Consider the following 12,782-nt stretch of genomic DNA (forward strand, 5'->3'; position numbering starts at 1 on the left):
GATTTTTTGACATTGTGTCATGTCAAGGCCTTTTATAGCTTACTATACGGTATGGGGTTTTATTCATCGCTGTATATGTCGTACAGTGACCTATAGTTGCTGACATCTACGGCATATGGTTTCTGGTGGCCATTTGGTCTCTCATTGGCATCCATATCATATCTTCTAACCAATTAGACGGTATTGGTTTTTTTTCTGTCATGTACCGTCTTGCGATATATACATTAATGTATAGGTCTGTTGCGAGTGTATATCTATCGGTCAAATTAGAGATAAGATAAACAAAAATTATAAAAAAGAATTTAATTTATAAAGAAACAGTATGGTACAAAAAACTATGAAATCATGAGACAATTCAATACTAGACATTTGTATCTACACTTGCTATAACTTCTTTTATAATAGGAAAACTATTTATAAATGGACTAGTTTGTTTAAAATTATTTAGCAAGTCTACCACTACTTGCTCTAATTTTAAACTGCGTAGAGATGTAAGCTGGCCAAGAAGGGTCCAAAATCTACTTTTAGAATGCCGTGTTATAAATTGTAAATATTGAACGAGAGTCCACTGAATTTCTTCGACCTTGGCTGGATTCTGCAGCACACATCGATCTGAAATATGAATATCACTCATAAATAATGTACACATACTAAAATATAATTCAAAATTCATAATATGTTAAATCGGCAAGCTCATTCACCATGCATTGCTAGCCCAATTTAATGTATCCGTTTATAAATGTGCATGTGTTTTACTCAATTGTATTAATTAAATCTAAACCAATCAATTGACCTTAAATACATGTAATAGAATTTAGAATGGAAACGGGGAATGTGTCAAAGAGACAACAACTCGACAAAAGAGAAAAAAAACAGCTCAAGGCCACCAATGGGTCTTCAACTCAGCGAGAAAATCCCGCACCCGGTCCACTGGCACCTAAACAATAATATAAAAATAAGAAGATGTGGTATGATTGCTGAGACAACTATCCACCCAAATTCAAATGACGTGGATGTAAGCAATTATAGGCAACCGTACGGGCTTCAACAATGAGAAAAACCATTACCGTATAGTCGGTTATAAAAGGCCCCGACTTGAAAAATATTAAACTATTCAATTGAGAAAACTAACGGCCAAATTTATATCAAAACAATTTACGAAAAACAAATATTACAGACATGAACCAACGACAACCACTGAACTACAGGCTCCTGACTTTGGACAGGCACATAAAGAATGTGGCGTGGTTAAACATGTTTATGAACGCTCAACCCCCTCCCAACCTGGGAAACTTAACAGTGGTGTTAAGAAACAAAGAACTTACCATAAAAATCAGTTGAAAAAGGCTTAACTCATCAGATCTATACAAAGCGAAAAACATCAAACAAAAACACAGACAGGAGGTGGCAGTGTATTTACCCATACAACAGAAAGACACTAAGTACAGATTTGAGAGTACTCGCAGTTACTGACAGCTAGTTCAAAGCCAGTAACAACTAATAAAAAAAATCATGTATCTAAGACTAAATTATCAATCAGTACACATCCAATGGATTTAGTGTAAAGATCATTAACAATCAGAGAAAAACATGACCTTGTGCAATGCCAAAATATAGACATTGAAAGTACATATGTGTATAACAATAATATTCAGTATGGTTTTAATTTATGTATACTATTTCATCGAAATGGACGCCACACTAAACTCCGAAACATATAAAGCTAAATGCACAGTTAGTGTAACAAAAAATTTGTTCCGGCGTGACATTTGTTCCGCCGGAACTTATTTCATAGAAAATATGTTCCACCAGAACTTATATCACAGAAAATAAGTTCCAGCCCTGTAAAATTTGTTCCGGAACTAATTTTTAAACCAAATGTGAAATAAGTTCCGGAACAAATATCACAGCTCCATGAATTTCGTTCCGATATAAATTGTTAAAAAAGTCAGATAAATTCCCGTTATAAGAGTTAAAAAATTTTGAAATATCAAATTAAGTCAGCATATCTGTTGTAAGTAGATAATATGATTTAAAAAACAAATGCACAATTAAGATTAAAATTAAGATTTACAACGGTGATAAAAAATTTAAACACCGTGACTATTTAATTTTTGCAGTTTTAGCCTTCTTGTTTTGTTTTTGGCAATTTTCACAGTGTTGAACATATTGCTTTGCATCACTCACAATACCTTTCCAGTAATATCTTTCTGTTATCTTATTGACAGTTTTATTAAGACCTTGGTGCCCACTATGGTCATGGCACAAGTTTAAAATACTTTGGACTTTGTCTTTTGTAACTACAAGTCTTTTGGTTAACTGACCAGTAGTTTTGTCCTTCTCAATATAATACAAATGTTCATCTTCAACTATGAAATTTTTCTGTGTGATTTTTTCGAATTCTTCTTTTTTCTGCATCGTTTGTTTCATTTGGATATTTTTTTTCAAGAATGTAATTAAATATTTTCCTATACTCCAAAGGATCCATATTGGATGTTTACACTTTTTATTATTATATATTATCAATGTAATGCTTGTTTTATAATGTACTTGAATGATAACTTTAAACTCACTAATGACAATGCTCATTATTAAAGATAAGTTGTATAACCAGTGGAACATATTTCACAGATTAGGAACTTATTTCACCAGGTAATGAACAAATTTCATAGAATAGGAACTTATTTCACAATGTAAGGAACAAATTTCATAAACCCAGAACTTATTTCACCAGGTAAAGTGTGGAACTTATTTTATAGAGATGGAACAAATTAAATAGAAATTGTCTGTGAAAAAAGTTCTCCCGGAATATATTTCATGTGATATTTGTTCCACTTGAACTTTTATCACAGGAACAAATTTTGGCTCACATTAGCAGAGTCTAAAAGTAGACATCTGACCTAATATGGAATGACCAAGTTTGCATTTTCATAGAAGAAACTGGTAAAAGCAATGTGTTGAAATGATTTAGAGTGGTTAAAATGCAATTAATTATACATTTCAGATTTTGTAAAAATTCCAATGAAATCCAGTGAATTGTTTCGATAAATTTCTTAGTAGTGATTAAAAATAGAGAGCTAGTGAGCGATCACGTACGAGTAACTCAAATGTATCCGCAGCTACCTTACGAAATACGAAAAGTTCACGAAGTTACATTGTATAAATTGTCATAAAAACAGTTGTCACTGTTCTAAAATATTCATACCTGTAAATAATACTATAATTCCTCTTAAAATTGTCATTTCTTCAAAAGTCAGTCTCAGATTCTGCATTTTCCTAGCATAATCCATCATGCTGTCAATAAATTCTGGTTCACACATGTTATGCATTTGAAGTTTGTCAGCAGGCATATTAATGAGACCAAGCATGACTTTCATATCAGGATTAAACATACAGGTATCTCCAATATATCCGAATTCCGAAAAAGATGCTGCAAGAAAAACAGAATTTAAAAAGGAAAATAATTGATCACATATTTCTACTACAATGTAGGAATGTCAGTAGAACATCAGCAGTTGTATGATCATTTTGGTAGGTATATATGGAAAGAGGACTTTCTATGCAAACTGAGTTAAATGATTTATACTCAAAACAGTGTTTTTCATATGTCTGAAGCTAACAATAGAACAATTTACAAACAGAAAATTGCAAAAGCGTCAATGCGAATTAATATCTTTTTTAAAGATCATCAGCCGGTTGTACGAACGTGGCATTAGCATAATGGGTCATTAAGTCTTCATTAAGCCTTTATGATGCATTAGGCTAATGAAGACTTAATGACTCATTAGACTAATGACACGTTCGTACAACCGGCTGCATATCTTTGACAAATACATGAAAATACATAAGTCCGATTTAGTATGCAAAAGCGCTGAAATAGAAAAAATATAAGAAATAATTGTATGGTGTTGGTCATATTGGAATGCCTTGCAGATCCTGTTCTGCTGATCATTTTTTTATCATTACAGTTTCTGTCAAACTATTTTTTAAAAGACAAGTGAGAAAAAATGCTAAAATGAGTTAAAAATTCGTTATTTAAGGGAGATCATTCCTATAATCAGACGTATTATAATTTTGGTAGGTATATATGGCAAGAATGTAGATCTTGATTTTCTGTGCAAAAAAAGATATCAATTTTGGAACTCAGCATTCCTGCAACGAATTCTTAAACATACCTTTAAGTAGTTCTGATTGATCAGAGAGGCATAACTCTTTAAATCCTGGAATACATTTAACAAACTCTACCAGGAAACGTATTAATGAATCAAGCCCTGATGTGATAATTTCATTAATGATTTTCTTTTCATCTTCATTCATTGAATCAACCTTTTCAGACGGCAGACATTTTGGTAACTGACAAGGCAGATTTGTGTCAACACGAAATATACACTGATTTTCCTAAAGAAAAAAAAAAGAAATTTTTATCGGATTTAAATAAAGTTTTTGGAAATGAGTAAATAGTTAGAAGAGCACATGGAGGAAGTGAAAAGGATAGCAACACAATTCTGTAATACACTATAAAAGAGAGGCGAAAGATACGAAAGGGATATTCAAACTCATAAGTCAAAAATAAACTGACAACACCATGGCAAAAAAAAAAGACCAAAATACAAACAATACACAAAACACCACAAGGAAAAACTAAAGACTGAGCAACACGAACCCCTACCAAAACCAGGGAGATCTCATATGCTCCGAAAGGGTAAGTAGATCCTGCTCCACATGTGGCACCCGTAGTGTTGCTCATGCATATATTACTTGAGGTTTTGAAATGTCGAGTTTTTAAAGCTTTAATGATTGAAGTTTTCCATTTTCTATTAAGAGATAGAACAGTTTTAAAAACTTACGTAAATTTCTTTATGTGTCGCATGGAATACTTCAGGATTTGGAAATCGTTTGCTAAGGCCGGGAATATACTTTTCCTGAACCTCAGTTAATTTGTTTAACAAACAATTGAGTTTGCTTTCGTCAACTCGTATACAATCTACTGCCTCTGTTTTTACATCTGCCAGTGGCATTCCTTTGATCTCTTTGGTATATTGCGCTCTACGGGCATGAGTATATCGTCCTTGTTTTATTGCTAAAAATAAAATATAGTCCAGTATACTTCAAAATATCAAACATAGAAAAAGAAAAATTAAGAAATGACTATCAAAATTATCATCAAAGCTTTGAAATTTTATTCAATTTCTTTGAAAACATTAAACTAACACCACCAATAATCCAACAAATTTCAACATTTTTAAACATATTTCGTGTCGTTTCATCAAAACATATTAGATACAAAAATAAGAAGATGTGGCATGGTTGCCAATGAGACAACTATTCACAAAAACTAAGGATGTGGTGAACAATAGCAGGCTAGCATATACCCTTCAATAACGAGTATGACCATACCGTATAGTACGTTATAAGAGGCCCCAGGATAACAAACTGTGAAACAATCAAGTTGCAGATATAAATTATTAAATACATTTTGTAGTAATTGTTGTGCCTCTTGTAGAATTTCCAATATTGTATCAAATTTTTCCTCAACAGCAAAATAAACCCCTGAAAAAAAGTATTTTGATTTCATGGCTGAATCTGTGAGTGAAACAAATCTGTGGAAATCAGCCAAAAACAATTCCAAATTATACGACATCCAATAAATGTGTACAAACAGTTCCAGAAAGATAAAAAATACATGCCATCAAATGAGTAAAAGAAGCGCATTCTTATTTTTCTTCCAAAACAACAACTGTGCAACCTTTTGTGCGAACCAAGAACCCCTTACATAATAAGCCACCACTCTATACCAAATGGGCTAATGGATACTCATTTTATCCCATCTAACCCTTGCTTATGTCCCTTTGTCGCTTTTATATATATTGTTTTTTTTCAGTTGGAGCGCCAAAATGTAACATTACAGCATGATTTTCTTCTCGAATAACCACTGTGTCTGTGCCTGGAACAACCTTGGCACAGTAAGCCATCGTAGTTTCAGCTGAGCTTATGTACTATGTCAATGGATGCTCCGATAAAGGTATGAACTCTTAAGACAACGCCATTATCAGTCCGCATAAAAGCTCTAGAGATGTAATAGTATATTAATTTGTTCTAATGTAATAGTATATTAATTTGTTCTAATGTAATAGCATATTAATTTGTTCTAATGTAATAGTATATTAATTTGTTCTAATGTAATAGCATATTAATTTGTTCTAATGTAATAGTATATTAATTTGTTCTAAAGTTGGAGAGGAATGTGATAAAAAATATTTGTTACCTTTTTTTGACATTCCAACGTCTAAACATCTTTGGTATCTACAGTATGAACACATGTTTCTCTCCTTTTCTATTGGACAATTCTGGTCCTGCTCACATTTATAGGGCATGACTAAACCTCTGGTGAGTTTCTGTACTGTCCTTCTGTAAAATCCCTGCAGATAAAATCGTATGAGTTACGAATTTAAAGCTTCTTTTTGTAGTTTTATAGGCGTGAAAAAAAAGTATTGATCGAAGCTTAGCTTGCGCTTCGTATTTTCATGATTGAACTTATGTTGAATATCTGTAATATAAGTATCACATAAACTTAACATTATGAATGATCCATGTAAATGAAGTCGAGGTCGGATGAACCCTGCAATACAGACATGTACACCTTAATACAAGCACATATACACACCAAATATAGGTAGCATATTGCTTATAGTATCTGAAAAACAGACCTAATTACAAAAATTGAACATTGACCAATGAACCATACAATTAAGGTCAATGTCAAATGAACCCGACCAGACATCATGTACACATGCAGTCAATCCATACACCAAATACAGTAGACCTATTGCTTACAGTATCCTATGAAATGGACAAAACCATGAAAATGAGGTCAAGGTAAGATAAACCCTGCCAGGTACACATTTATACCTTGCAATCACTCCTTACACCAAATACAGTAGACCTATTGCTAATGGTAAAATGTATCAGAAACACGTTCAAAACCATGAAAACTTAAAATTGACCAATGAACAATGAAAATGAGGTCAAGGTCAGGTGAACCCTGCCATACAGACATGAACACTTTACAATCAATACATCAAACAAAAACTGTGGCCCCACTGAAAGATAGACCAAACCGGAAAATCTTAACATTGTCCAATGAACCACGAAACAAGGGCAAGGTCAAATGAAACCTGCCAGTCGGACATGTACACCTTACAATCATTCCATGCACCAATAAAGCTGACCTATTGCTTATAGTATCTGAGATACGGATTTGACCACGAAAACTTAACCTTGATCACCGGTCCATGAAATGAGGTCGAGGTCAAGTGATCCCTGTCTGACGAACATGTAGACAATACAAGGATCCCATATACCAAATATAGTTATCATATTACTCATAATAAGTGAGTATCGAACATGACAACAAAAAATTAATTTTGTTTTCAAGCAGCCGCTGAACCATGAAATTGAGGTCAAGGACAATGGACATATGACAGACAAAAAATTCGTTACATAAGACATCTGCATGCAAGGTATTAGGCATCCACGACTTCTACCTTCTGAAAGATAAAGCTTTATACAAATAGTGTACGCACCCACCGCCGTCCCCGCCCACGTCTGAAAGTACTCCTTTTGTCTCGCATTCTGCTACTTCTGTCGCAGACAAGACCATAATGCATCATTTATATTAAATCACAATTTGCAATAATTATAAAATTAACAGCAACATTAATTTTGTTAATAAATGCTTAACAATATGAGAAAGCACTTTAACTGAAAAGGACATTTGTTTATATTTTATTGTACTATTACATTTAACTATGGTTTTGATAATAAACTATGCTTGGTTGGCAATCATACCACATCTTCTTATTTTTATATCAGAAGTAACATGTAGTTCATTTTATATATTGTAATGTTATATTAACTGTTACCATTTGTTGTAAATGTCTTTGTGCAAATAAATATTGTCCATTTTTTGTATATTGCCATTTTATTTTAAATTTAAGTTTTTCAAGTACCTTGCATGCTTCACATGTATTAACGCCGTAGTGAAACCCGGAAGCTTTCCTCGTGCATATTCTACATGGGGGTAATAGTGCTGGGGTAGATGTTGATTCAGACTGTCCTTCAATTGTATCGCATGGTTCTAAGTCATAATTTTCGATATTTTGATCGTAAAATGTCGTGGAATCAGCTTCAAATTCAGAATAATCTAGATAATCCATCGTAATCTACAATTATAGTAATAATAATCTTTATTGTCGTAAAGCATATAAAATACAGCTTGTGACCGACAAAATACAAATTACGACATATATATACAACAAATAATGATATGGTTTGAATGTGTGAATGCTGTTAATGGGTGAAATATATCTTTGTCACAGGTAATTAGAACCCTTTAATAAGTATATCTATGTATACTTATACTCAATACTTCTGTGTATATACTTTCCTTCGTAGGAAAACAAATACGTATATATATACAATATATATACATTGTCGGAAAATATAAAATTTATTTGTATGAGCTTTAGAAATAGGATGAAAAGCGATCGAGGCTCACCGAGCTTTTCTCCTGTTTCGTAGCGAGTACAAATAAATTTTATATTTTCCGACAATGTACATATATTGTTTTTATCCTGCAATTAACACCCGATGCTTGAAACTTTAGATGTTAAAATAAAAATCATTGTCTTTATTTTTTCAAAGAAATCGACATAGTTTAAACGCGGACCGCGAAGAGGACCCCAAAATGAACTGTTTCGCAAAAAGAAATATCCACATTACCGCTTGCTCAACATGGAAGCGGGGTAACAGGAAACTTTATTTGTACAAGTACAAATAAAGCAAAAATTTATTTGTGTACCTGTTATTTGTACAATAGTTGGCTGATTGCAGGATAAATAATTTTATCTGGACGTTTTGCATATTCGTTTTTAATTCAATATAAGTCAAATCAATAAATCGTTAATCAATGAGAAAATAATGACAAAATAGAAAAAAAGAAAGACAATGCTACAGAAAAATAGGTAATGATTCGTTCATCGCAGATGTCTTCTTTACACACCTGCTCACATTCCCTAATAGCGGCTTTCGGAACGGCATATGGACTAGGCATTACACAGATCAAAATATGCTGTACACAATTGCAAAATCCATTGTATTGCAATGGTAGTCGGAAACGCAGACTCAATGCTGTACAGTTCTTTTAATAGAAATCGGGAACAGATTATATTATATACCCGGTATGCCTAAAAGATAGTCGGTTATATTAATTGTTGGTTGCTAAGCGCCCAGTGGACAATAGTTCATGCATTTTCAGGACGAGAACAAATTAAGAATAAATACAACAAGTAGGTCCTTAATAGAGGTCGTCCGGGATGAAAGTCGAGGACTTAGGACTGCCACTGGAAACGAGGGGTTAAATTAGTGGATAAGGACAGAAATGTAGCCTTGCAACAGGCCACCTACGGACCCCTCAAAGAGTTGTTGGACAGGTTCTTAAACGCTCAACTTCGACAAGAATTTTACTGCCGGTCTGCAGAAGACAAGGTGTGACCATACTTCTATTCCCCAGTCACCCGATGGGGCGATAGCCGGTAAAAGGGTGTGGTTCAAAAACGCCTCAACAATTTTAACCAGTAATGTTTGTAATTTGATTTTCTTATTAATCTCTTGACCTGACTCGGGTATAACTTTTCAATCGTTAAATTTACACATAAACAATATATTGATAGTTGTTTATTGGTGTTTGCCTAACGTCCAGTGGCAAATATTTCTGGCATATTCACGACGATGGCAAATAACAATACAAAGTCAGGAACCTCTTCAGCGGTTGTCTAATGTAATATATCTTAATGCTATTTTGGTCATGGTTGGTTTCATATCTTTGTTTCTGTTTAACATGTTATATAGACAAAGCTATTGTTGAAGACTATGTTGCCGTATTGTTGTCATTTTGGTTATTTTTTAAGTCTGCATGGTTGCTGTGTCCTTACTTTATCTCACATTTCCTTATTAACAAAAAATTAATAGTGGGTAGCCTGGGATCCTGGCTCACTGCTGCTCGACCATAAGAGCGGGGAATTGGGCCAGGATGCAAGGCTACAACGTGGGGAGTTCAGGAGAAGTGCAGAAATCTAGTCTGCCACCGGAAAATGAGGACAGCCGGCTACCTACGAATCCCTAAAAAAATACCGACTGGACATATAGCTGCGTATTTATACATCCCGCTCTAGCAAAGGAGCGCTTCTCTTGCGCGTATGTTTTACTTCAGGATGTGAGAAGTCCAGGTGACCATATTTCTATACCACAGTCATTCCTTGGAGTTGTTGAAAAGTGGTTGATAACAGAAAAATATATTATATGAACGACTATACCAGGAACACTCTGAAAAGTGATGTATAAAAAGAACACATAAAATACATAAAACCTTTAAATGCATACGCATGTTTTCTGAAAGTTTGAAAGAAACACAATGTGCATTTGCAAATATATTACTAGTAACATATATGAATACAAAAATAGAAAATGGCAAGAGTTCCAAATAATACCCCGCCATACTAAAGGAACAAAATAACTTATTACAGTTATTCCGTGAAGGTGCCATATCGACCTCTTCCCCTTTAATTACACAAAGTGTTACTTTCAGTCTATTCTAAGCTGTCCTGCTAATTGATTTTCTCCTCGCTTCAAATTATTGCTGTTAATATTTCATTAATCTCTAACTTAGTCTCATATTTGAACATTTCTAATAACGCAAGTATTCTGACGAAACATTTAAATTTGGATCAATTGTCAAAATTTATAAAGAATTGAGTCCAACTGAAATTTAAACTATTGAGCCGACGAAAAATAACCTCCATCAAAATTGCAATATAAATATTGGTATACGAAAGTGCGATATTCGATCACATTGATCTAACGAGAACCTACAAAAATTAATCAGATAAAAACTACAGATCCTGTGATTACGAATCGCTTACAAGGCTTGTTAGCAAAGCATTGATACACGATCTGTATCTTCATCAGATTGATAAAAAGTAGAAAGGTGTTAAAGGGGCATTTATAGCTGTCAAATTCGACTCAAAATCTCATATTTTATTTACAACATACTAAAACGTCTTTCGAAATCAAAGGTGCTTGGGGAATGGACTCTCCTTTTTCTAAAATGATATTATTAATAGAGAGTCAAAATGTACAAACTACTGTTATTGTAATATCGTATGAAAAAGAGCAAGAACACATTAACTGATTAAGTTAGTGAAAATAAGTTAAAATATTACAGAATTTCCTGAAAAAATTCAAAACACAACAAAAAAAAATTAAAAAGGGGTGTCCATCCCCCAAACGCCTTTGAAAAAGCACAGAAAATCGGCGAAAACGTTCTAAAGTTTGTCTTGAAATAATCAAATCACCAATTTCAATTCCATAGATTTTCTAAAAAAATTATATGTTGTTGATACATAAATTTCCTGTTGAAAGATGTAAAATAATATATTTATTATCTTTGATATATTTTAAAAACAGTAATTAGCGGCATTTAGTGCAAATGAATAGTGGCCGAAACACAAATAGTCATGCAGGTTTTGGCACTTGGTGTCATAGAACCTTGCATGGTTAAAGCAACTTTTTCCAATGGAATGGCGCTTTTCATTCAATCCTTTTGGTTCACATGTCAAATGTTTCTCGGTTTTTGCCATTTGTTTTCTAACTTGATAGTTTTTATAAAATTTTGGGGTTTAGTAAACATGTTGTCTCTTTGACATATTCCCCGTTTCCATTCTTAATCTTATGGTAAAGTTGTGTTTTTTCTTTGAAGTGTTTGGCATATCAAACGTCTTATATGCTTTTTTTTTATCCCATACATCTTTTTTATTCATTTTGTTTCCTTTTATTTTTACTGTTTTACTTCGCACTTCAGAAAATAAATGTTCTTTTCTCCGATCTAATCATTTATGCAGCAATTTTGTAAAACACTAGTCACATAAGCACTCTCTTTGAAAATTACGGCTCAGTGACCTGACTAAACAGTTTTAATTAAACATTTACATTTAAATATTTAACAAGAAGTCTCACTGACCCCGATATAGATTAAATTTGTTGAGTTTACAATACAAGGATTTAAAACTTCGTGATATAGATTGTCTATTTATGTAATCGACGTCCTATTAAATGACGCTTTGGAAAAGGGGGAGGGTCTTGAAAGTGTAATTTCAGCTTCTCCGTTTTATGTATTATTCGGGGGGGGGGGGGGGGGGGGGGGGCTACAAATTAATAAATTAATAGAAATATTATATTTGATCATGTCACTATTTTCTTATAATCATAATAATGTCGTATTTTGTTAGGAAAATATTTTTAAACAGTGAATCAAATATCGCTGGTGATGTGCAATACAATTTTGGGGGAAACGACTTTTTTTATACGCCGTTATATTGCAGCATTTTAAGTAACATTTAGAAAGTATTTTAGTCTTACCTTTTTTCTATCTTACCTTTTAAGAATTTACATACAAATCCAATCAATACACCGTGATGCCAGGTAAAACTGATATTGTTTTGTCACGTGATCTACGTGCTTAAAAACAAACAATGAAAAGGGTCAAATGAGATCGCCAATACATTGATTTTGAATGGTGTATACTGTATTATTTTTTGTAGTTGCAATTTTTATTTATTTTTTTTTATTCTCAATTGCATATTGACTTACCGAATCTTACCGTAATTGAGAAATCATATATTTACTTCGACTGTGGAGAATAATATATAATCTCCTCCTTAGAGTAT

The 12,782-nt window shown here is 33.1% G+C and overlaps 1 protein-coding gene across 2 annotated transcripts; it reads right to left on the minus strand.

Annotated features, from left to right (window-relative positions):
* Positions 1 to 284: 284 nt before the first annotated feature.
* On the minus strand, positions 285 to 12,576 carry LOC127729753 (retinoic acid receptor gamma-like). 2 transcript variants are annotated; one of them, XM_052237626.1, is made up of 7 exons: positions 12,491 to 12,576; positions 8,010 to 8,222; positions 6,266 to 6,419; positions 4,848 to 5,080; positions 4,176 to 4,398; positions 3,206 to 3,430; positions 285 to 612 (listed from the first exon to the last, which is right to left on the minus strand). In XM_052237626.1, the coding sequence occupies exons 2-7, from the start codon at positions 8,214 to 8,216 to the stop codon at positions 362 to 364; spliced, it is 1,293 nt and encodes a 430-aa protein (XP_052093586.1). In that variant the 5' UTR covers positions 8,217 to 8,222; positions 12,491 to 12,576; the 3' UTR covers positions 285 to 361. The 2 variants fall into 2 exon arrangements, with proteins under 2 accessions (XP_052093586.1, XP_052093587.1); XM_052237627.1 differs by having other exon boundaries at positions 12,475 to 12,576.
* Positions 12,577 to 12,782: the final 206 nt, after the last annotated feature.

The sequence above is a fragment of the Mytilus californianus genome, unplaced genomic scaffold, assembly GCF_021869535.1.
Source record: "Mytilus californianus isolate M0D057914Y unplaced genomic scaffold, xbMytCali1.0.p SCAF_2, whole genome shotgun sequence".
Taxonomy (NCBI): Eukaryota; Metazoa; Mollusca; class Bivalvia; order Mytilida; family Mytilidae; genus Mytilus; species Mytilus californianus.

Bases quoted from the DNA above. Each gene is read 5' to 3' on its own strand.
- LOC127729753 (XM_052237626.1), bottom strand. From the start codon at position 8,216: ATGGATTATCTAGATTATTCTGAATTTGAAGCTGATTCCACGACATTT. The intron at 4,399-4,847 runs GTAAGTTTTTAA...TTTTTTCTTTAG, and splicing joins CGACACATAAAGAAATTTAC to GAAAATCAGTGTATATTTCG. The intron at 3,431-4,175 runs GTATGTTTAAGA...TTTTTCTTGCAG, and splicing joins TCAATCAGAACTACTTAAAG to CATCTTTTTCGGAATTCGGA.